General features: G+C 36.8%; 1 protein-coding gene across 1 annotated transcript in view; it reads right to left on the bottom strand.

Moving 5' to 3' along the window:
* Window positions 1-3,380: 3,380 nt before the first annotated feature.
* LOC106036864 (sodium channel protein type 5 subunit alpha-like) overlaps window positions 3,381-26,224 on the bottom strand; it is a 36,385-nt gene continuing 13,541 nt past the window's right edge. Inside the window, exons 9-24 of the mRNA XM_066991434.1 lie at window positions 23,973-24,075; window positions 22,185-22,423; window positions 21,915-22,067; window positions 20,383-20,736; window positions 18,622-19,074; window positions 17,614-17,733; window positions 16,906-17,017; window positions 15,713-15,867; window positions 14,146-14,319; window positions 12,740-12,877; window positions 11,824-12,078; window positions 10,870-10,923; window positions 9,741-9,882; window positions 7,230-7,330; window positions 6,158-6,422; window positions 3,381-4,773 (exon numbers count right to left, since the gene is read on the bottom strand). Of these exons, the coding sequence (XP_066847535.1) occupies window positions 3,722-4,773; window positions 6,158-6,422; window positions 7,230-7,330; window positions 9,741-9,882; window positions 10,870-10,923; window positions 11,824-12,078; window positions 12,740-12,877; window positions 14,146-14,319; window positions 15,713-15,867; window positions 16,906-17,017; window positions 17,614-17,733; window positions 18,622-19,074; window positions 20,383-20,736; window positions 21,915-22,067; window positions 22,185-22,423; window positions 23,973-24,075 (3,870 nt within the window). The 3' untranslated portion in view covers window positions 3,381-3,721. The remainder of the gene's footprint in view (window positions 4,774-6,157; window positions 6,423-7,229; window positions 7,331-9,740; window positions 9,883-10,869; window positions 10,924-11,823; window positions 12,079-12,739; window positions 12,878-14,145; window positions 14,320-15,712; window positions 15,868-16,905; window positions 17,018-17,613; window positions 17,734-18,621; window positions 19,075-20,382; window positions 20,737-21,914; window positions 22,068-22,184; window positions 22,424-23,972; window positions 24,076-26,224) is intronic.

The following is a 26,224-nucleotide window of genomic DNA, read 5'->3' as shown; positions in this document are numbered from 1 at the left end:
GTCTCATAGACTCGTACCTGTTTAGATTCATCAGGTGGTCTTGAACCTGCTCTTCACTTACAGCGGGTGGGACTTTGATCCCCCAGCCTCCATCTACGGGTTCAGGGAAATGAAAGACTTGGGGAGCCCGTCTACCAGTGCACACAGAGGCAAAAAAGTTGCTGAGTACCTCAGCCTTCTCCAATTACTCAGATACAGAAACTCACTCCTAATATAAGATATTAGCCACCTATAATCACTTACACACTACTATTTTCACCCCTCAGTCTATTTTCACAAGTGTTAAGGGTCCATGGTGGCCCTCGGGGACTCCTCCTGTCACCCCAGCACAGCAGCCTGAAGGAAGCTGGGTCTTTTCTTGTTCTCTCTTCCTCGAGGCTCTGTGCAGAAGGGATACCACCTCTCGCACAAGGGCTGCGGGATGGGAAAGAAGCACTCACGCAATGCCTGAGAATTGGCAACAGAGTGGTTTATTGCCGAGACACCTCACGGGTAAGCCTGCAGGATGTCTATGGTGTTTGGTGGCTCCAAGCTAATGCTTGGGATGGAGCCTGAGCGACGAGTAGGGAGCTGGCCGGGCACTCCTGTGACGCTGCTTGTGCTCTCTCATGGCAGAGAGCGAAGACATGCCAGGGTAGTCCCAGGTCTGATCTGGCCGAGGTGGATCCACTTCCATTGGTTCCTCTGCCTCTTCTGGTGGACCCAGCTCCATGGGCTCCACGGTGTTTGGCAGGAGGACAAGCCAGTCCTTGCCTGGGACTGCCCAAACAGGATGCCTTCCATCGGGAATGTTTTCAGGCCAGGGTGCCGCACCAGGGGGTCATCCAGTTCCACGCACAGGTCCCATGCCACTGTCCAGTTCATTCCCATGCATGGTTTTGACGCTGCCGTCTGTTTTACGGCCATGGCTGGGTCCCATGCTGTATTCTGGACGACAGGCACGCCTCTGCTCCCCGCGGCTGTCCAGCTGGCGCTCCTGCTTTCGCTCCATGCCACCATTATGACACTGGGAAGGCCCAGGCCCCCTGCTGCTGTATGGCTGAGGGGGCGGCCTGTTCCCCGCGTCGCTGCGGTACCAGTGGTACCGCCTGTAAGTGTCTGTGGGCTGGGTGCCAGAGGTACCTCGGGCACTGGTGTTTCTTCTGCTGCAGGTGCTACAGCTCTGCCCATGACACTTCTCCTTCTCATTAGCTGCCTTCCTTGGTGCTTCCTTGGACTGCATTGCTGTCCTCACACCAAGAAGGGCTGCCTCTCGCCTCCCTGCTTCTGCTCTTCTTCCCGCCACACAAGCTGGCTGTCAGAGGGCCTCGAAGCTCAGCGAGTGGTGGGCCAGCTGCAGGGGTCCTGTTTTATAGGGCCCGGAGCAAAGGTGGGGCAGTGGTGGCCACTGTGACCTCAGCAAGCCTCTGTGATGGAGCGGCCCACGCGTGGCCAAAGGCGGCTGTGTTGGGAGCGGCCTGGAAGATGCCCTCATGTGGAGGAAGGAGGAGGGTTGGGGGGCTGAGGGCCCCTTTTCTGGGGCTGGCTCCCCCAGGCCATTTGGCTTGCCAGAGAGAAAGGCTGCCCCTCAGCCACAGGGACTACCCTCCACCTCTCATCCTGTGCCCTGGGTTTATTTTTAACACTGGTTTTTAGGTAATTAAAATTAAGTTACAGAAAAGAACAGGAGGAAGGTGCTTCTTCAGCCCTAATTTCCATGTGCGCTTTGTGCTCTGAGCGAAGAATTTTTTCCTCACATCTAATCTAAATCTCCCCTCCATTTGTTCAAAGCCATTATTCCTTGTTCCATCGCTACACTCCCTGATAGAGTCCCTCTCCAGCTTTCTTTTAGGCCACTGTTATGGGTTAAGTTAGGTGGCAAAACTGCAGGACTTTGCAAATTCCAGCCTTATCTACCTTGTTCAACATGTTCCACATGACCTTTTCCAGCTCAGGCTCTAGCCTCTCATCAGTGTAACATAGAATCATAAAATCATTCAGGCTGGAAAAGACCTCCAAGATCATCCGGTCCAACCACCCCCCTACCACCAATGTCACCCACTAAACCATGTCCCTAAGCACCATGTCCAACCTTTCCTTGAACAACCCCAAGGATGATGTCTACATGATCCCCAATACTTTTTCTGCAAACATCACTTCCAGCCATCTGGCTTTCAGCATCTACTAGTACATGAGATTTCTCCTCTCCAGGTACAGGTCTCAGCATTTGCTTTTGTTGAACTGCATGGTGTTCCTGTCAGCTCATTTCTCCAGCCTGCCATGCAGAGATTATTTAATTTCCATAATGATTAAAATTTATTATTCCTGGAGAGTCACTGCAAAACACATGAATTGCTTAACATGCTTTAAAGCTCTTAAGTACAAGATGTGTTAAATGGGCTTCTAACATTTTACTGTTATTATATAAGATACATGAACATGAAGGCAGGTATCATCAGTCTTGCATGATATATATTTGACCTTTCACAAAACGGAAAAGTTCCAAAATATGATTTCTCTCAGGGACAGCCCTTTGGGTGTTCTGAGCAATAGAATCATCAGAGCCATCAGAGCTATTTTTTTAGCCCTACTTTTCGTGAAGGAGAAAAAGTTTTTCCCCATAGCTTCCTTAAAAAGGTCTATCTACTAAGTGTAGTAGACACAGTACTACTAAGTGTAGGTTCTGACATGCAGTGCTTATAATCATTCCGTTTGAAGGATCTCATTAAGCAAAGTTTACCTAACTTCAGGATTTAATGAATAGGCTTTTCAAAGCCTTTGATATGTTCTCTCACCACATTCTTCTCTCTAAATTGGAGAGGTATGGATCTCAAGGATGGACTGTTAGGTGGATAAAGAATTGGTTGGCTGGTCACAGTCAAAGGGTTGTGGTCAATGGTTCTATGTCTGGGTGGAGGCTGGTCATAAGTGGTGTCCCTCAGGGGTCGGTCTTGGGACTGGTGCTCTTCAACATCTTTATCAATGACATAGATGACGGAATACAAAGAACAAGCTATGTATAACTTTCAAGCATAGTCACCTGAGGATGATTTCCTAAATCTGTTTAGGTGCACAGGTAAAGATAACTCAAATTCATAAGCGTAAATGAATACTCCCAAAGGAATTAGGAGAAAGATGGTCTCAGGCAATCTAGAAATCAGTGACTGATTATATTTAAGTGTCCTAAGTGAGCTCCTTCACAGAAAATGCAGTAATTATTTCATTTTCCCACAATAACCAATTTTTCGTACCAGGCTTTATTTCTGAAGACACATTGTTCTACAGCCTTGTGTGCCTATTAATCATGTTAAAATTACAACTGATCTTGTAAGATTTCTCCCATAATAACAGAAATATGAAGTAATACAAAAATGACAGAAGTAAAAAATTAACACACCAACTCCAGTAGCTGAGGAAAAAAAAATCCATGGTTTGATTTTCCTCTAATATTTATTACATAGTTGTGCAAATTCTACTTACTTGAAGGAGCATTTGCAAAACTGAACAATCACAATACCTAAAGGATACTATAACTACTGTAAATTAAGGATATTTTCTTCATCCAATTACTAGCATTTGAAGACTTTCTCCATTTCAAAATAATTCGTATTGGTTTAATAAAAATGCTGCACCCTGGGCTAAACTATGTGTCTACATTATCACTATCTGTTTCAGCAATATTATCATAAAATAAAGGGAGAGATATAGAAGATTTAGTTTGTGATTTGTCTATCTTCCTACCTTAATTTCCATTAAGCATTGATGCAATAAGACCTTCCTTCTCATGTGTCTCTTGTTCAAAGACAGCACTGTTACAATGTTTATGATGGCATAAGAAAGATTCGTGTCTCAAAGAACGCTGCATCAAATGCCTCCTGAAGGCCCTTTGAATAACAAGAGCTGACACCTCCTCTTGTTTTCTTTTAAGGGTTGTAGTAATTGGCTTGTAGGAAACTTTTGATGGATTGGCAGCCATAAATTTTTCTTCCATCTGTAATTCCAGACTATCCAAATCCCCAGATTCTCCTAAGACCCTTTTAGTGAAAGCAAGTAAGATATCCAAGCAGTGGATCTTATCTCCACTCACTATAGGGAGGTCCATCGATATGAGCTGAATTGTATTTGGCTTTGGAACGCGTAAAGGTTCGGCCAGTGCATCTGCAAAGTCTGAAAGAGCAGAATATTCAATAAACTGTGTTGCCTGAGGATCGAAATTTGCCCAGGTTTCATAAAACATATCGAAGTCATCCTCACAAAGCGGATCTGCACTTTCTTCAGTGGCGACACTGAAGTTCTCTAAAATGACAGCTATGTACATATTTACAACAATGAGAAATGATATAATGACATAGCTTACAAAAAATGTGATACCAACGACCTTATTTCTGCAACTATTGCTGTCTTTATCTGTTATATTTAAGTTGGGAGCACATGATGCAGGTTCTTTTATCAGAGGACTCAAAAGACCATCCCAGCCAGCTGATGTTATAACTTGGAAGAGACAGAGTATGCTACTTTCAAAAGTTTGAAAGTTGAAAAGGTTATCAATCCCATCTTCCCAGCCAAGACAGGCAAAGTTTGTCATGCCCACAATAGCATAAATGAACATAACCAGGAAAAGCAAAAGACCAATGTTGAACAGAGCAGGTAGAGACATCAATAATGCAAAAAGAAGAGTTCGAATTCCTCTAGCTTTTCGAATCAATCTCAGGATTCGTCCAATTCGTGCCAAACGAAAAATTCTCAGAAGCGTGGGAGAGAAGAAGCTTGAAAAGCCTTCAGCAAGTCCAATAGCTTTGAAAAGAAAAAGAAACCAAAATGTTGTCAAGCCACATCAATGAAATTCCATATTTATGTTCACTTTGTTATATTCTGTGCTTCAGGTATTGAAAGTAATCAACATTATCACTGATCATATTATATCACTTTCCATAAAAACATTATCATCACTACTGCAATTGCTTATGAAAGAGCTTAGGAAAAACAAAACAAATTGTAATATCTCTAGATATCTTTACAGAGGTACCAAGTTTATGTATAGTATGGAAACTGCATCCTCACAGATTTCTGAAATCCAGTGCATGAAGTTATGCATTGCTGAAGTACTTTTAAAAAATCCTTTTTAATCCATTCAGCTCCTGTCCTGGGGCTCATCTCCTAGCTGTTGGCCCAGGCCACATGCTAAACATTAAGACTTTCATTAATGCTTTGTATTTGAATGAGATCAGAGAAGATCAAAAATAAAATAAAGGAAAATTGTCTTCACTATTAGTCTTCCATCACACCTCATTCTGCGACCCTACTGTCACCGTCAGGAACTCAGAAGTAATGTATGATTACAAACAGAAGACCTAGGAATCTGCATTCTTCTGGATGTCATGGGATAGCAAAGGGGTATTGTGATTAGGGACAAAGCAGAGAACTCTTTCATGTCTCCTTTTTTCTGTGATAAAACCTAATCCTGACAGACCAAACAGACCAAATAAACTCCACAAGAATCTTAAACTTATACATGACTCTTCTGAGAAAATGACAAACACCTAGTCTTATTTCAAAAAGAACAACAACAACAAAAACTAAACAGGTTCTAATAAGATTTTCCACAACCACAAATAGTCACGTAGACTTATAATGGTGCTGAGCAACTCAACTTTCCTGAACTTTCTTAATCAGCCCTTGTGATCTGGCTTCTTAAAAGAAAGTCCTGGAAAAGGAGATAGAAGTTTCCCATTTTTCATACAAATATATTTTAACCTGGATTTACTTTTACTGTGAAAATGACAGTTAATGTGGTTATTTGCAAATCAAAAGTATAAAAACATTATGAAGAGCACTGTTTAAGTATAACAACTTAGAAAAGATGTTGCTGCATTAAATTGCTATTCTGTAAATTGCTTAATAAAACTCATACTTTTTAAAGGAAGGAAGAGTAAGAGGAAGGATAGAGAAAAGGAAAGGAGAATAAAGATGAAAGGAAACTATCCATTTATCTTTTAATATATATCTGGAAAAATATAATGGAAAACAACATATAACATTTTAGAAGTAACCACTTAGAATATGGTTTGAAAAAGTACACTGGATCTGGAATTTGTTTGTCAGATACATGTCAGTGGTAACTTCATACTGAAATTTGTTTTAGTACTGGTAAGACAAATTATTAGCAGATGATACTTACTAGCTAGTGAGAGGATCACAACAACTAAATCAAATATGTTCCAGCCACTGGTGAAGAAATAATGTCGCAGGGCTAGTATTTTTATGACACATTCCCCAGTAAATACTGCCACAAAAAAATAGTTGATATTTTTAAGAACATTCTTGACAGCTTCATTGTCATTTTCTGCCATCATGACAACCATATTTAGACAGATGAGAGTCACGACACTAATGTCAAATGCTTTGTGTGATACTATATCAAAGAGACATCCTTGGAACATATTCTGTGGAGAGAGAGAACTGATTAATGCTACTTCTAAGACCCAGGCAACAATCAAAAGTTAATCTGTAAATTTTGCTTAGAAAGGGAATTTAAGAGAATATAAGCTTAATAATAAGGTACCAAAAGCATTTTTAGGTGTTTTCTTTAGACATTCAAGGAAAACACTCAGTACTTGGCCAAGTATTTTCAGGTATCATGCAACTGCGTTTCTTTAGAAAAAAATTATTCAGCAGGAAAATATTTGGAGTACTTTGTGATTTCTCTTTTTATAGTAATACTTATTGAAGCAGACATTTTAGTGTAAGCAATTCAAATTAAAAAGTCATAAGCAAGAAAAACACAGAAGAGTTAACATATGAACTCGACTGGAATTAAAGTTAGAAACTAGAAGAATTAAAGAGTAAGATGATTTAAAAGTAAATAATGAGTAGCATGTACTACTCCTTACTTATTCTCCTGCAATAATCCCATCTAGTTGCAGAAGCAATATCATGCAATGTAAGCAACCAAGATTATGGTATGAATAGCAAATACTTTTGATATTAAACTTTTATAAATAGTCTGTACATATGAATAAATAGGCTGTAAATTGCCTTACATTAATACCCACAAGGAAAGACTGCATTAGATGGAAATAAAAAAAAAAAAAAAAAGAGTAATCCGTAAGGAAGATTATGGAATATCTATATGGAATGAGGATGATGATCATCTCTAACTCATAACTTTATTTCCAGATGCCTGCTTGCTTGGATTAAATATGGTCACCATCTTTATATTTGATACCACATTCTATTTAGGATGGCCTCACCAGTGGTCTTGGGATGGGTTTTTGAGGTTTCTTGGATCCAAGTTTTTTTAGGGCATTATAGTACTTTTTCTGTTCCTCAGTTAAAAATAGATCTTTTCCACCTAAGTAAAGGGGAAAATTACTATTGTTCAGTAGAAATTTAAACAGTCAACTAAATAAATACCAGCAAGTTTATCTACATATAAAAAAGTGAATTACAGCTGTTCTAAATGGAATTTAAGACAACACAGAAAAAAAAAAATGTTTCTTCAGTATTTCTCCTTTTCCCCTTGTTATTTGAAAAGGTGTACTGAAAAAAAATGATCAACGTTTGTTTGTGAAAATCTAGTCCACTCAGTATTCCTGAATCAGATTCTTCAACTGTAAGAGCCTTTCTGATGTTTTTATAAATCTATTTCATATTTTAACAATGACCTAAGACTCATCAATAATTAAAATACTTTTCATTTATATTTTTGGGAAAGGTAGGAAAAGAGCATGTGGCTGGGCTAGAAAGTCAATGGAGGATTATGAGTAAGCACTTTGGGACCAAGTTCTATGGGATTATCTTTATTGCAAATTTCTGGTACTTTTCCTAGTACCATCTATGCCATCTGTACTACCTACCAATCACTTTGAACCAAGTATCCAGGAGAAGCCATCAAAAAATCATGGAATGATTAGCATTTTATAAAACAAACCTGTAGCAATGTTTTGTAGGGCATGTGCACTTCCAATCATTCCAGCAAAATCTCTGAAAATTCAATGTAAATTCATAGAACCATAAAATCATAGAATGGATTGGTTTGGAAGGGCCCTCAAAGCCCATCTAATCCTGACCCCCTGCCATGGGCAGGGACCCCTCCCACCAGCCCAGGCTGCCCCCAGCCCCATCCAGCCTGGCCTTGGGCACTGCCAGGGATGGGGCAGCCACAGCTCCTGGGGGCAGCCTGCGCCAGAGCCTCACTTCAATCTAGTGAAGAATCTCTTCCTAATATCTAATCTAAATCTAACCTTCTTTAGTTTAAAGTCATTACTCCTTGTCCTACCACTTACACCCCCTGACACAGAGTCCCTCCCCAGCTCTCCTGCAGCCCCCTTTAGGCCCTGGCAGGCCGCTGTGAGGTCTCCCCGGAGCCTTCTCCTCTCCAGGCTGAACAACCCCAACTCCCTCAGCCTGGCTCCACAGCAGAGGTGCTCCAGCCTCTGAGCATCCTCGTGGCCTCCTCTGGACTCACTCCAACAGGTCCCTGTCCTTCTGGTGCTGGGGGCACAGAGCTGAACACAGCATTCCAGGGGGGGTCTTATGAGATCAGAATAGAGGTGGAGAATCACCTCAAGTGATTCTGGTGCAGAGAGCAGAAAAATTTCTTGTGCACCTTATTTTATTTTTTTTTTAATCTATCTCTACCTAAGGCAGTACTTCTTTCACACTTCGTGTGTAAGTCAGCCTATGGAAATAACTAAATTGATCCTATGGAGATTCTGTTTTCCAAACGTGCACCTTGAACTTGTAAACTTCCTGTCAGTATGCTTTTGTGGTATATTTTTAATGAGCAAAATGCTTAGTGGTTTTAAGACTTCCAAGTAGATTAATTGACTCAGTTGCCCTTAATATTCTGGGCACATTCAGTCCCTAAATGAATCAGGGACTGATTAAACCTCGATTGAACTCAGTCAACATATTTATTGATAATAAATAAGGCTCCAGATGCTTTGTATTATCTTCTGGCACAAAGAAGCTGAAGTATACCTGGGAAGGTTGACTGTTTCTTTTCTCTGGGTGTGTTTTCCATTCCAAGATTTTTCCTTCAATTTCTTACTGAATAAAAGTAATAGGTAATCGAGGAACTATGAGGAGAGCAAGCAATCGATGTTTCATGGACTTTAACAAATAGTTGTCTTCTTTCTGGGACCATGGCATGGATCTCACCACAGAATTTTTTAAAAACCGCAGTAAATTAATCTGTAGAGTACTTTATTGAAGACCAGATTTTTAAAATGTAGCTAATTTAGAATAAGTTCTGATTAAGAAGACCTTTTCAAGTTTCTTTACCAAGAAAGCAGTGGCTACTTCTCCCGTTAGCAGTCATGGGTTTTGACTATCCTTACCACATTTGTTAGGTGTTTACTCTCAGCAAAAAGAGTTATTCTGTTCTCCAAAATTAATCCTCAAAGCAGAAGAAAAGAATTCCAGTCTGCTGTAGCAAAGTGTATGTAACACTTTTTTTGACTTCTCTAAAACTATCTACTCCCTTCTCCCCATCCTTCCACTTAGAGCAAACAGAAGGACCTATCATGTAAACAGGATTTACAGGTAAATTACTGAATGAAGGAAAATTACCAAACAATGCCTAAGCATGAGCTAGCAACAAGAATCCTATTTTGAAAACCTGAAACACAAGACTAAATTTTATTTTAAATTTCTCCAGTCAAATAGTTATCTGAAAATGTTAGATATCTAGATGTCAAACAAACATACAGTTAATCAAATAAGGATTACAAGAGACTCTAAATTAGTTCATACAGTACTTATCTTTTTCCTTTGTTTGTTAAAATTGCTGATCACCACTCCAATGAAAAGGTTCAGCATGAAGAAAGATCCAAAAATAATAAAAATCACAAAAAAAAAGTACATGGGTAAGAATGCTTCAAAGCTTGGCTGCTCATCTATCTGTTAAAAAAAAAAATCCAAACAGCAAAACAATATTAGTAAAAACTGGATAGTAACAGCTTTGTCATTTCCAAAATTTATAACAACCAACCTTTTCATTGTCAGGATCAATAGATTATTTATGCATATTTAAAACTTTATTTACATGTACAAGTAGAACAATTGTCTTGTTCTGTCTTGTGACTGTATGTAAAGATAATTACAAATGAAGATGCATAAACCTTGCTCTAGCAAAAATTCTTACTCTTAAATAATAGATAATTAATTCCAATCAGAAGGAATACTCTGAATGCCTAGATGAGAAAAACAACTCAGGCTAAAACAATTCGGTGAATTGCCATCCTCCTGAATGCTATCCCAGACAAGAAGCATTTTTAAAATACCAGCTCACTATGAACAGCCCTACAAGGAATGACCTTATTTTTAATTAGCAGCCACTTCACAATTAGTGTTTGCATGAATAAGGAAAAGGCAATTAAATTAAACATGTAAAAAGTTAAATCATACTGTACTAGTAAGAGTGAGAAACAGCACACAGAAATGGGGAAGAAATAGTAAGAATATCAAACATAGGGAAGAAACCTCTAGAAATACCTGCTAAACATGCATGCTCTTTTAATGCTACTGTATACATTTTTAGAAAAGGAAATTTGCTTCAGAGGCATAATGCTTCCAAGACTTTCTCAATTCTATTTCCAGAAAAAAACTTGTATAAAACTTGCAACATCTTGCCCTTGCATTCTTGATAAAGTATGCTGGCTTTTCTGTAGCATCACTATTTTGACCAATTTTCTTTTATCTAAGTTTCAGGCATTTGGTATTCTCAGGATTATTGTTATGTAATGTTATATAATGACATAGCTTGAAGCATTCATCTGCATGTATTTCTGGACTTTATAATGCAAACAAAGTTGAAAAAGTGAATTGTATGTATAAAAAGGTAAAGAAGGAAAGGAAAAATAAGTTAATTTCATTTTAGCGACGTACCTCACGTGAATCCACTGCTGCATACATAATGTCCATCCAACCTTTAAAAGTTGCCTAAAAATAATTGCATAATTAATTTTCTTCTCATTAAAATAAAATAACTTAAAATTTTTGGTTTAACAAGTATGAATATGTTAACTGTTGAGGAAAAGTGAGCAGAGTACTATAAAAATGTTCTAAAGATCTGCTTGGCTGTATGATTCATTGGAGTTTAGTAAAAAAAAAAAAATAATGTCCTTCAAAAGACAAACTGGGTGTGCATCCTGTGAAACGTCTTTTATAGTTCACTCTAAGTTGAGCTTTTTGTAAATTCTGTATTTCTTGGAAAACAGCAAAAGTTTCAGTTTAATTAGCAAATATATCCAAAAAGGAAGAAAACAAGTGTAAGATGAACAGCAAATGATTATTTCCTGCAATTTTTAGCCATTCTGCAGAATTCTAGAAGGCTGTGGAGGATGTAGGGCAAAGAACTTAATCTAGACAGGACATGAGGATAACAACCACTTTAAAAAGTGCTTCTATCTCCTTTGTTGTGGTACTGGTAAGATCAGTAAATTAGCATCCGTACTCTTCATGACTTACATAATAACAGACAATATAAGCAGCACCACCATGCGCCTTCTCTCTTACCCAGTGTGGGACTAACTTTTAGTCTAAAGAAAATGAGACTAATTTAAATCCAATAACAATCAGACTGTTTCAGGCTTAGTATGCTTATCAAAACTAAAACAAAATCAAAAAGCCATGAAACAGTGTGCTTGATTTTAACACAAAGATACACACACCAAAGTGTTCTTTATGAGGAACTGAGCAGCTCATAGAGATGAAAAATATTTATTTAAGCTTAAAAAATCTCCAATTTCAGTGAGATAAACAGAAGTGCAGTAGCATCCTGTGGTTGGGCTGCTCTTTCCTTGAAGAAATTGAAACCGAGCATGTTCTTAGAGAACTTACCACTTCGAGAAGAGCCAAGTATCCCATTCCAACGTGATCAAAGTTTACAGCATTATTCACCCATGTTCCATTATTTTTTAAACAGTCAGTTTTGTTTTTAATTTCACTGATGTTTCCTATCTTAAGTGTGCATTTCCAAAACTTTTTTCCGAGTAGTTTTACTCCTATAATGTTAAACAGGAGCCAGAAGACAACACAGACGAGTAAAACGTTCAGGATTGAGGGGATAGCTCCCAAGAGCGCATTCACAACAACCTTAAATAAATAAATGGATGAAAAGAATTATTTTTTCGCATTCAATAGAACATATTCTTAAACAAACAAACAAACAACAACAACAACAAAAACCAATTATTTTTTCTTCTCTGTCTGTTGCAGATTCTCACCCATATAAAAACTAGCAGATGACATTTAAAGCCAGCCTTCAGCCCAACATCAAGCTTGTCTTAGTATGTAATTCTGTGGTATCTATCTTGTCATTCTGAGGAAGTAAAACAGATGGCAGCCAGAATTATCCTTGAGTAAATCAAATACATAAAAAAAAAAAAAAGACTGTGGTAGCTATGGACTCTAAAAAGCAAGTATAGGAAAACAATCTGCATATACTACAACATGATAAATAATCCTTGTTTATCTTGGAGGAGTTTTGTAAGAGAATACCAGCTTGCCCTCCAGATCAAAATGAACCTCATGCAATAACCACTGTAGAAATGTTTTATTGCTATCGTTATGGGAAAGTTCCAAGCCTTTTATCATGGCCTTGTATAATAATATTCACTAGAAATACATAATATACTAGAAACACAGATCAGCTGCTCCAACCTAGATCAAGTTGCTCAGGGTCATGTCCAGTCAAGTTCTTATTTTTTCAAAAGCAGCTATTACAAAATATACACACCACTCCCAATATCCTTACCTTTATCCCTTCAAATCTTGACAAAGCTCGAAGAGGCCTCAGCGCTCTCAGCGTCCTGAGAGATTTCAGGGCACTCCCATGGGAACAAAGTGATTTGTCTTGGGAAACAGATTTTAGTCCCCAGGAAACAAATGAAAGCTGCGTTAATTGAATTGAAACTGAGATTATTAACTGGCATAAAATAAAAAGGTTATTTTATTTGTTTCAGTAGACAATCACAGACTTACTGTGATAACACCCTTGACCAGTAATTCAAATGCAAAAAATAATACACTCAAAGCTATTATGATAGAATTTTACCTCATTCTTTTCTGACATTTTTCAAATAGTGGTATTCTTTCATTCCATTCTTTTTTTTTCCAAAACCAGTTCATATAATACTTCAAAATACCAGTACAACAACCAAATTGGTAACTGTTGGTAACTATGCCATACGCTAAGAAGGCTTGAAAGAATTATTCAGATAAATTATTCTCATTTTCTTTACAATTATTCTTAGAAGCATATCCTGTAATTCCCCATTATTACTATAACTTAAGATAGCATTTTAGAAAAAAATATTTTTAAAAAGACATCCAGTCTTGATTTTAGATCTTCATAAGACAGAAAATGAACTGAAAAATTCTTTCAATAACTAGCGTTCCCCCCTGCCCCAGTTCATAATTTGCCTCTTCCCTCCTATTGAAATTTTTTATCTTTTTGTCTAGCCATTTGACATTTTCATGTTTTCCCCTGTTTTGGTCAGTATTGCCATGAAAATTACAGATCTGTAATTGCTAGAGTAATTGCTTTATATTCTTTTTAGATAGTCATAGTATTGATTTTTCTGATGAAATTTCTTTGTATTCACAACTTCCAATGCTAAATATTCAGAGAGCTTATCAAACAGCTACTTTGATGTTCTTGGAAGCCAATTATTTAGATGTCCTTATTTTAAACTATTTAATTTCCGTATCTTCCAGGTGTATTGTTGACAAAAAATACTTTATTCTTATATGGCAAGAATGCATTATTTAAATTTGTTGGGATTCAGAATAAATATGTTTCTAAATGCTGGAGCTGCCAGCACCTTCACATTTTTCTATCATATCTAATTAACTTCCCTTAATTTCATTTCTGATTGCTAATTACAGTCTTGCTATATGCTGAAAAGGTGTGTACCAATATGGTCCTCAACAACAATAATACTTGATAAATGTGGGATTTATTTTTTTTTTAAGTAACTTCTAATTATTATGTACAATTTCCATTTAAATTTGTCCTACAGTCACTTTTGATTGCATTCTTTTCAGTTTTGGAATCTGTCTTTTACACTTGTGTTTAATCATAATCCAATTTCACACGTAGTTTTTAAGACAGAAAATATCAAAATTCAAATTATAAGACAAGTTGAGGATAATACTTACACATACAATGATGAAGTCGAGCAAACACCAGCTATTTGTGAAATAGCTGTACAAACCATAAGCTATCCATTTCAGAAGCATCTCCATAAAAAAGATGTAAGTAAATATTTTATCAGCATACTCTAGGAGCATTTTAACTGTTTTTCTCTTTTCAAGGTTAATATCTTCAAATGCCTGGAATTTCAGAAATTTTCAGTTTAAAACTGTTCAGTAGTTTTATGGTAAATTATTTTTATATTGCACAAGAACATACAGTTTGGTTTATTATAAGCATTCCATGTTGAAAATATTGGCAACACCTACTTAGTTTCATACTTAGAAGTAAAAAGAAGTAAAAACCTAAATTGTAAAATAACTACACTCTCATTTTCAGGTGGGTTGAAAATCACATACTTTGGCTTATTTATGTTTTACCCTTCTTTAAAATGGCATCTGATGAGTATCCAATGTGGCTTCTCCCTACAGTGGTCCAATTTTACTATGACTAGGAGAAAAATCTACAGAGCAACTGTCACTGTGTCCACAGGACTGGTAACTTGACTGTAGGTAATTGAGAACTCTCAGCATGCATGTACATTATCCTATTTACTATTTTCTTTTTTTTTTTTTCTGAGCAAGTTTGATAATTAACCTCATTCGTTTCACTCTTTCACCTCCATCCATTAGTCAAACTACCCGCTCATTAGGAGTGATGCTCTTTAAAACTTCTCATTGTTAACTTTTTCCTTGCTCTCAGCACTTACCATGTACTTTTCTATGCATTCTTTCTATGAGCACCATCTTACTTAGTTTACTTCCAAACCCCAGACATGCCTGAAGATACGATATCTCTTCATTCTAGCTAGTTCAGCAAATTCCTTATCAAGAAACAACTTTATGAATTAGCAGAAAGTGGGCAAGTCCCCTTTTGCAAGAAGACATCAGAATTTAGGAACATTAAAGTTCTCAACACCACAAGAAGTCTTTGATTAAAATAAATAATTATTGTTTTGTTATTTTGCATCTCGATACCAAATGTTTTCATGTTCAACTTAGGTCCTACAGTAAATAATAACTCACTTTCCTTTCTCACGTCAGTAAACTGCTTTCAGTAAACTTAGTGAGTATGTTTTCAAATCAAATAAAAATTACCTTATTCTTCAGTAGGCACAGACATAATCAGATTAGCAATTAAACATTAGGTCAGCTTATCAGTTTACAGCCATCTTCACTTTTAATTTCTGATCATCTTAATATCTGGATGATTTTGAATCTAATGTTTTATTGAGCAGTTAGTCTGCTTTACAACTTTGGAGGTAAACCATTTTTTAAGCTTTCATAAGTAATTTCAGCCCCTCGTTTAGCCTCCCAGTTAAGCACACAAGTAGTTCCATAAAGAACTGCGAAGAAGAATATGATTCCATACATTTAAGTATCTTAGACAAATGCAGGAGAACCTTGTAACTACCAAACCATACATTTATTATATTCTCATCTAGAATAGAAGAAGAAATAAATGAAATAATAGGATTCCTTTCCTTTACTGACAACCATTCATTCAAAGTTTGAGAAATTAAATTAAATTTACCAGTGCTGCACTGCTCAATATTATCATAAAAATGATAAAATTTTCAAACCAGCTATGTTTGACAATTTTGTAGCAGGTTTTTCTAAATTTCCACCAAGTGCTGCCTGGAAACTTGGTGATATCCACTGCACAGCACGGAGAACATTCGACACAACCTGAAAAGAAAAAGAACAGTATATTGGTTTCACGGAAAATATGGAGCCACAGAAAGTGTAGGACAATGAATGTTCATTGTTGCTGAAAAGTTCTAAAGCCAAAGAAAAGACAGAATTTGTAGAGAGCAGTAATCTCTTTTAATAGAACATCTCATACATGGAAAAAGTAGAGAAACTTTTGTGCAGACAAGCCCCTCTGCAAGGGTTTCATCTAAAATGTTATCAATTCTATATTAAAAAAAAATATTTTATCCTCTGCATTTATTCTTTTTGATTTGAAAAAAAGATATTACCTCACTAGTGGTTTAGTAAATTATTATTTCTACTGATTATTTCACTTGATTGCATTACAGAGGTGTTACAACTACATTCTGTTTACTATTTTGCTCCAAAAACACCCTTCTTCATTCATCTCTAAAGTCAACAGGATTGAAACATCAGAGTCAATGCAGTCTCTGGAGCAGTTCAGGCAATCAGATGTAGGTGTCCACCCTGGGATGAGCTGTACAGTCTTCTGAATTCCATTAGTTGTATTGACTGGATATTCACCCACTGTACTGGGAGCTCAGAAAAACTCAGCTGACGTGCCTCTTCAGATACCAGGTACCAAGATGAATATCCTGGGTGACCTCCAGCTACCCCTTCAGAGGTGTTTAAATACCCTCACTCATATACAAATACCTACAGTCTGGTGTCTCAATATAAGACTGAATCACACTCCAAAGATGTCATTTTGCTGTCAAAACACAGGTGTTTAGATTTGTTGTAGGCCCTTTGGGATATCCTACAGTTCCTGTGTCATTTCTGCCATCTCCATGCAGTTGCTGTGGGTACTCATAGACATTTCACATGGTACTAAATGCCTGTGTTCAGGCATCCCAGTCACGCCTCAGTTGTGTGCTGGCATCAGGTACATTTATTTGAGTTTTTATGTGTACAAATAAGTGTCTCAGGCAAACAGTATCTGTCAATTTGGAAATGTTCCAAACAGATACCTTTGTTCATTTGGTGTCACTGTGATAAATAAAATATTCTTACTTTCTGCAAAACAGGGCTTAGGTAGGTGTGATTTTTGAGGCTGGGAAAACATGTCCGTAAGAGCAACTGGATCCACAGTGCTGGCTTCAGAATAGCTACCAACATCAAATCTCTGCACAAAACAAAGGCAAAGAAGAGAATTGATTTGTTTTTCCTTAATAAAGTCACCATTTTCCAAATAAATGAAACTCCCCTCTAATCCAAATAAAGAATACATATATATATATAAGTGATCCAACATTACTGAACTTCCATTTAATTGTCTGGAAGCAAGCCATGACCTTTTTTTTATGTGAAACTGCACTGCATTAGAATAAGCTAAAGTTTCTGCACCAGAACTATGTTTTTTTGGGGGAACCATTTCTAGATAACAAATTTTTGCATCCATGGATGATGGCAAACAATTATCCATAAAACTGAAGAGTACGTATCAGATAAGTTTAAAGAAAATGTGTTCCTTGTTTAATTTCTGTTCAATTATTTTGTAGAAAATAATATAGTAAGTTACACTGGTAGCCACAGCTGTTCATGAGACACAAACCCCCATGTTTTAAACTAGTATTACCTCTAGAGAGATGCACCATCTTCTGCATGAATTATACTTGTTACTGTTCGGAAACTACTTGTCCTGTCATCTCTGAATAAGAGAACCACTGTGACAACTTTCATCTCTAGCATATTCCACAAGATGACAAAAGTTATGAATACCTCATTTTGTCCTTTCTTTTGGTGCATTTCCGAAAAGCAACTTAGAGTTTCTGAAGTCCCAGAAATCTGACTGAAGCCACTTGAACTCTGGCACTGCTCTCTACGTTTTAATCTGTCTCCCTGAGTGAAATAATGCAAAACAATTGATGTTCTACCTTTTTCATCCTGAGAGTCATTCTGAAAGTTAAAATTATTTAACAGAATCTACAGCATCCACAAAACTTAGCATGTCTGTATTGTTATAGAGAATTGAATGATAAAAGGCATATAAAATAAGACTTTCTTCCTCAATGTCAAACACTTTGGAGCTGTGGTTATCCTGCGGACATGTATCATTTCTCAAGGTATACATTTATCCCACGGGTGGATTCCTGCAGCCAACATACTAAGTTCTGATGAACCGGCTGAGCCTCAGCAGCTGCACCCCAACAGTCTCTGATTCCATGCGGAATTGCGAAGTGATCCCTATCAGCTCTCAGTCCTTTTGCCAAAACAAAATCCAGGCAATACATAACTCATAACATAATACATTATCCAACTCAAAACATATTTCAAATAGCCACTGGTGATTCTAAAGTGATCAGCAATTTCTGCTTCTTTTAGAATTTGTCCAGAGATATCCACTGACAATACCTCCTCTTGCAACCAAAAGCCTAGGAAATGCATTCCACTGTTCCAGCTAGACACTGACCATATGACAATCCAACCAAAACCAGCAGCTGCTTTTGACATTTTGGCCTTGGCATAATGCTAGGTAACTGCATTTTGAGCCCAAATACCTGTTCTCATAGATTTAAAGCATATCAGTTTCACAGTCATACCACAACAGACGTTCATAAAACACAATTATTAACAAGCTAATCTAGGTACAGTATAGTAATCACAGCCTGCTGCTACATCTGAGCTTGCTGCTCACACATTTGGTTGTGGGTAACATTTACTGTTGAATCTTCAAGACAATTTGCAGGTGAAAGTTACAATAAATTTTCAAACATTAGCATTTCTTACCCGTTTTCTGTATTCCATTTCTGTGTACACACTCTGATTATCACCACCTTCATCAGTGTAAGCCTCTGCAACTGCAATGGGAACACAGGTACTATGATACGTTGAAAATTCTTCGTATTTCCTTGTTACTGAATAACTCTCTTCAGTATTGTAATACCCAATGTCAAAAAAACTGTTGTCTATATCCTTTGTGACATCTGTCATGGCATAGCTATTTTCTTCTAGGTCTTTGGTAGAAGTTTTCACCAAAGAATTCTTTTTGGTTGTTGTTGTGAGGTTTCCTTTCATTATTTTGCCACATTTATCCAAAATTCTCTCTTTCACAGACTGAAGGCCTTTGTGAATCCGTGCAATGGCAATCTGACATTTAGTCTGTTTTTCAGCTTCCTCTTGTCCCGTTGAGGAGTCAGTACTGAATGAACTCAGCAGCAAGGCAATAAATAGGTTGAGCACCTTAAAGTAGATAAAGTAAGTTGAAGAGACTGCCGCTTCTAACAGAGAAAAATAACATTTCAGCAAACCTTCCTGAGATTAAAAATCTCACTCTCTCTTTCATCAACCACTGCAATTATATTAGTTACTATTATAATAGGAAATTAATTGTGTATGTTATGGCTTCTTCTGGAAGGAAAGACAGGAGAAAAAGGAAGGAAGTGTGTGGGGCGGATATATAAAATATATTTTCATATGTTCTGATATCCATAATGTACAAGGAGGTAGATTGATTGAAAAACAGCGGGCAAAAATAAATTTTAATAGTAACACAATCAAAAGAGATCTGGTATAGACCAATAAAACAATCATAAGAAGATTTATTCCTCCAATAATTAATTGACTGCTCATGGTAATAGAGTATTGTACCAAAGCATCTACTTGGGGATGAGGGGGAGTATACTAAAATGCTGAATTTTCCAGAAAGTTTGAGGTTCTTGGGAAGAAAGATAAGGGGAAAAAAATGTGATTACTGCAGGCAAAAGAAAATGTAATATTTTCAAACAACGTTAAATTGTTGAACAAGGCTGTGCTTTGCAGAAAAACATTCTGGGGTAAGAACAACAAAAAGATTGCATTAGTGAGACTTTTAAAAACAGGACTAAGGCATAACTCATCCTTTATTGGAGTATAGAAACAGACTAGGTAGTTTCTTGAGGACTTACCACAGTCTTTTATGAAATTTTATTGCATTGTCTAACAAATCCTGTACTTAATGGGTCTGATATATTTGCAGCTATTGTAAACAAAATCCAACAATGCTTCTTAAGGACAGAAGATTGTGAAAAGTTGAGAGAAAAGTATTTGTGCAAGATAGGCAGGCAGGAAGAATAAACTAGCTTACAACATATGTTAGAATGAGTATAAATCACGCAGACTAGAAAACCTGGGTACTGTAGGCTTTTGATACTGTAAGGATAAATTGGTAAGCATTAAAAGCAGTTTGGTTATTTGATCCCAGCAACACAATAGATGAAGAAAGCAAATTATCACCAAATTATTGAAAGTGCTGCAATTCCATACTGTGGTAGAATTAGTACTTTTGAGTATTTTAATTATTGGCTACCTCTCGTGTGAGAAAGACAGAAAAAAAAAAATAAAAAAAAAAAAAAAAAAAAAAAAAAAAAGAAACAAAAACAAATATGTTAACTAACATCCAGAAAATAGAATAATGTGAATACTCTTTGAATTATGTTTGTCTCAGGGAAAAAAAGATGCCAATGTAACTGAATGCATTCAGTAGAAACTGAAAAATAGCTTGAAACTCACCACTAAGTTTCCTATCACCAGGACTAGCAGGAAAATGAGAAGACAGAGACCTTCTCCAGCCACTTCCATACATTCCCACATGGTTTCAATCCATTCTCCACATAATATTCGGAATATGACCAGGAATGAATGACAAAAATCCTTCATATGCCAGCGTAAATTATGGTCTATATTTATTTTTAAGAAGTTAGTCTCATAACATTTTCCCAAAACCTGCTTTCCTACTACAGCAAAAATAAATACGGTGATAACCAAAACCAGAGTGAGGTTACCCAGAGCACCAACTGAGTTTAGAATTATTTTCATAAGAGTATTTAAGGCTGGCCAAATCTTTGCCAATTTGAAGATCCTGAGCTGCAAGTAAAACACAAGAGAACAATGATTAGCAGAACACTTCACAGATAGCACACCACACACACACAAAAAGATATCTTGCATTTATCATGCTGTCTTTACTTCAGTAAAGACCATATCCAATAAGACCATCATAATTTGTCCCCCAAATAAAGGTTTTTATCTGTTCTAATCCAAAAGTACTGTGCTTCAAATGGTTAATACTGCTGAGGATGGAGAACTGCTCAGGCAAGCTTTCAAATTGTTCATACCATGTTAAATAACAGCATGCGTAAGTTCATTTGTATTACTCACAGTACTACAGCTACTAAAAGTAATAATCGGATACCTAATAGGTACTTGGACAAGGTTTATGAAATGACTGCATTTTGGGCTACATCAAGTATAATCAAATCACAATGGAAAGAATTTTTTCTGTTTCACACAACAGACTTGGAAAAATGGATGGGATATATACTATGTACCCTCATGATTAAAAGGGACTTTTTAAGTCAAATTAGAATTCTGAGCTGTTAAACTCAGTTACAATACAAAAGAAGAAACAGAATTCAGCTGACTTTCCAGGTATGATGACTCTGAAAAGCTAGGAAGAATATTAAAAATAATTGGTAAATTTAGCATATATAATTCTGAATACACTGCAAGGGTACAGAAAAAAGTGACATTATGCATAGATATCTGAGAGAAAGTCCTTTTACCCAAGAAGGTGGAAAGCCTACTTCTACACCTAAGCCTCTAGGAAAGCCACACTATTTTACAATTCTCGACCCAAAAGGAAAAGTTTTGTAGGGAATGAACCTTTGCTATCTTTAAGCGCATGAAAACTCTCTCGGATAATATATTTTCCTGACTGAAGATCTGAAACGTATTTGATCAGTGCCATTGTATAGACCAAACAGAACACTGATGAACTTTCTGCAAAGTCAAATCTCTAAGGGGGAGCACTGCACCAGAGGATTTATAGTATCCAATATACACAGTATAATAAACATATAAAATGTATTTTTTAATGTTCATTTAATATTCATTCTAATTTAAGATCCATGTTGGCTTACTATTCACTTACAAAGAGATTTAACAGATTCACCAGTAAAATAATTTGAGGGTATTTCACTGTAATGTTTTTACAAATCTATACAACATGGGCACTTTTAAAAAGAGAATAAAGAAATGATTACCAGCCTGAAAAATGACAGATTTGCATTAAAACTTATTAAGCCAACCATAACAACTACACTATCAAAAATATTCCATTTTTGCTGGAAGTAGTAGTAAGGATCTAGAGCGATGATTTTCAAGATCATTTCTGCTGCAAAAATCAGGGTGAAGACCTGGGAAGAGGAAAAAGAAATTCACTATAAAGTCACAGAAAAAATACGTCTTACGAGGCTGACCCAGTCAGTCTGGGGCAATACCTCCATATTCACTCTACAGTAGTACTAACTTACCTTGTCACTTATATAAATCATGTCTTTGAAAAGGGATGTCATGTCAGGGTGCTCCAGAGCCATGAAAAAAGTATTCACTATAATGCAAATCATGATTATGAGATCAACAAATGGATCCAAAATTACCAATTTCACCTTCTCTTTGACTAATCTCCAGAATGGGCTACAATTCCATATTAGATACTTCCGAGCAAAACGTTTCCAAATTAAAGGGAATTTCAGCTTTGACTCCTGCAATTCTAAATGACAAAAAAAAAAGAAAGTGACATTAGTAATACTAAGTGGAATTTCATTGTATGAAGAAAAAGACAATCAATCATAGAAAAGATTGAGAAAAAAAAATCAAACGTGAGCAGAATAGCATGATAGAAAAAAATTGTTTCATTCATTCTACACAAACTAGTCACAGGCCATTTAAAGATCATCATCAACAAATTGTGTAATTACAGAAACTAGTGATATTACCCACCTCTTCATATGTTTATTACCCAGACTATCTTTTCTGTCAGTTGTACCTGCACAATCACAGATGCAGCATGCATTGACAAACAAAATCCAGGATAAAATGAAGAAAGTTTTCTCCCATATCTTTGTCCAACCCCCTGCTCAGCTATGACGTCAAAGTCTGACTGTCTTCATGGTGAAAGCTTGTCCTTAGTTTGAAGCTCTTTTCTTTCAAAGTATGTCTGTTGTGTCTTGTCTTCCTACTGTGCACCACTGTGAAGATCCCACCTCTATCTTCTTGGAAACGTTGTCCCACATAGTGGAAGACTGATATTCAAAACCCTCAAAACCTTCTCACCTCCAGGCTGAACTAGCCCAGAGCAGAGTAAGTATTCCAGCCCCTGGATGTCTTGGTGGCATTCTGCTGAACTCAGGCTAGCTCATCAATGTATTTCTTGTATGGGAGGGGACCAAAACTGGGCGCAGTATGTTGTCTAACAAGTGTTTAATTAAGGGTAATAATTACTTTTCTCGGTCTCCTGGCTATGCTCCTTTTAATATAGTCCAGGATGCTATCAGCCATCACTGCTGAGCTCATGCTCAGCTCACTTCCAAAAAGGACCCCAAGTACCTTTTCTGCAAAGCTTCTTCCCAGTCAGCCAGCTCCCAGCCTATATTGTTCAAGAGGTTCTTGCATTTATGCAAAAGTTTGCTCTGGTTAAATTTTTATAAGGTTCCTGCTGGCCCATTCCTCCAGTCTGTCCAGCTCTTACCCCCAGTGCATCAACTGATCCCCCTCAATCTGGTGTCATCCACAAATTTTAAGAGTAAACACTCTATTGTCATTGATCACTGATGATGATGAAAGGACAAAAAGGATCCTAGGATACAACCCTGAGGTACTCCCTTTGTTACCTGACCCAAGGTATAATGCAACACATCCACCAGATTCTCAAAGCCCAAGAATCCAACCAGTTCATTGATCAGCTGGCTGCCCACTCATGAAGACCTTAACATCCCAACAGAGACACGAAATACTGCAGAAAGCCTTGCTAAAGTCAAGATAAATGACAACATTGCTCTCCCCTCATCCACAGACCCCAGCGACTTTATTGATCAGATGTGAATGACCTTTGGTAATTTCAAGTTACAGTTAGAGTTATGTGAGGTATGAGAATATTTATTTTATTGAAATTCACTTTTGACTACAGCATGATTTCGCCTAGTGACTTCTACACAATGCAGATCGTTTGTGACATTTTGATCTCAGGTCAAGTTACTCAAGCACTGCTGAAAAAACTCTGAAGAATTAGAGTTGAAGAATTAGAGAACTCTGAGACTTACGCAAATTATCTGTAATAACAGTGGCTGCACTCATTAACCTCTGTCTTCGAAGAGGATCGTTAATGGAGTCCACTGACAATTCATAGGACAGCAGGATCTGCCTCTTTGGTTAGAAAGACAACAGAAGATAATATAGCCAGGGAATATGAATGAATGTTTGGTAATATAAAAAAATTATGTACAGTGTAAGATAAATATGCAGTTAATATGTTTTAAATATACATTGTAATAAGGCCTTACCTTGCTGACAGAATGTGAGACAAAACAACAACAAAAAAAATCATGTGGAGACAAAGGACATTTCATTAAAAACATTAACGTTCTTCAAGAAGTTGTTTCCTTTTGAAAATATTTAACAAAAATAATTATGCCATTATAGAATGTATATACTCATTCTAGAAAGTAAAAATGATTATCAGGAGAGCAAGGAAAAAAAACATTCCATCTTTCCAGTGTTTGATAAAAGGAACACATAAAAAGAATGCTGAAGATCAGTTTGAATAAAAAAAAAATGTTATTGAACTATTATTATTAAGAAATAAGAATTTATATTAATAATAGCTATTTAGTGAGTCAAAATAATTGGTTTGCCCAGCCCTCTTAAGCCTATCAAGAATACTAATATTGAACTGCTTAAAACTAGAAATGGGACTACTTATGTTTTCATTAAAGTTACAGAATGCTAACCTCACTGTTCCTGATATGCACTGAGAAACAGCCAAATATCTTAAGGGATACACTAAATTACAATCAAAGATTTAGTTCCTGATACAATAACTGTGCATCCTTCCCCCCCTCTCCCCAATACATCCCAACACATGCATATTTTTAAAGCCTAAATAAATAGATAGTTGTAAAAAAAAGGGTTTTACAAGAGGCTACAAAGAGTAGGTGAGACTCTTCAAGGAAGAGAAAAACAGAAAGGAGGAAGATTCAAGTATTAGGGAGGTTATAATTATAGCCACCAGCTGGCAGGAAGTTACTGACTGACCACATCATAATGTACAGTACCTTAGTATTCACTTTCAGCACAAAAATTAATTTCATTTCTATTTGGGGGGGAGGGTATGTAACTACAGATATGTCATATCATTACTTCAGACTTTCATCATAACAAGATTTTTATGAACATATTTTATAAAATCATTATTCAGGGAATGAAACTAATACCCTTGGCCCTAGGGCTTTACTATTAATTAATTTCTTTTTGTCTCTTTGATATTTTAATGACTTCAAAGCTAAGCAAAACTTAGCTGATAGTCATAGAATAGACATATAAAATGAATTTGTAATATAGTGATAAAGTGTTCATTTTTTCTATCTGCATTTTTTCAGAATCGAAAAGACCCAATTAGATTATCCTAATCACATTCCAGTTACCAGGGCAATTTTGCCCTTTTATTTCTTTATGTGATATTTGGTCACTCTAAAAAGATAAACTTGTAAAATTTTGTGTGCCTGCTTGCCTGAACTTCCCAAAGTCTTCTTTCTGGAGTTCACATTTGTTCACAAGCTTTCAGCATTCATGTTTTTAGTAAGGTTAAGAGCATCCATCAACACTGAACTATTTACTGTTGCTCATCTCTCTTAGAGTGAATGAAATAACTAGTGATGAGAAGTCCTCTGACAAACTGGGATTTTATATCGAAATAAGCTCTAGAAAGACAGTCCTTTAAGTTCTTATGGAACTGATGATGTCCTTTCTCTCTGATCTGCCTTTTTCTCTTTGACTTGGCATCTTTAGCCTCTTCTTGCAATTGAAGTACAGAGCGTATTGAAGAGCTGTCAGCATTAGCAGATCTTGTAGTTGCCAGTAGTTGCCATCATTTCTAGTTGCGATAATCTAGTAGTTGCCATTACCTCTAAGTGTTGCAGATTATATTTGACTAACTTTAGAAGTCTACACGAGAGCAACTTACATGGCTTGGATCACACTGCTTATTAAAGAATGCAATAATTGTGAAGACTTGTGTTGTTGTAATGTGGTGAAGAGACAACCACATTGTCACTCGGTATCAATCTGGCCCAAAAAGTAAATCTCCATTTTACTCTGGGAGCTTAGTACCTAAACTACATGTAGACACCTGCAAGTAAAAACCTGGAGCACAATCCAGTTGCCTAAATCTAGGAATTCAGTAACCTTTGAAATGCCATGAGGTATTTGAGATATCCACACAGTTGTGGTGATTTTACCAAGCTGGGCAGCTGACCTCCACCACAAACAGTCTCTCACTCCCCTTTCTCAAAAGGAA

The sequence above is a fragment of the Anser cygnoides genome, chromosome 2 (genome assembly GCF_040182565.1).
Source record: "Anser cygnoides isolate HZ-2024a breed goose chromosome 2, Taihu_goose_T2T_genome, whole genome shotgun sequence".
Lineage (NCBI taxonomy): Eukaryota > Metazoa > Chordata > Aves > Anseriformes > Anatidae > Anser > Anser cygnoides.
Note: the sequence above shows the minus strand (reverse complement) of the source record. Positions and strands in the feature narration are given on the sequence as shown.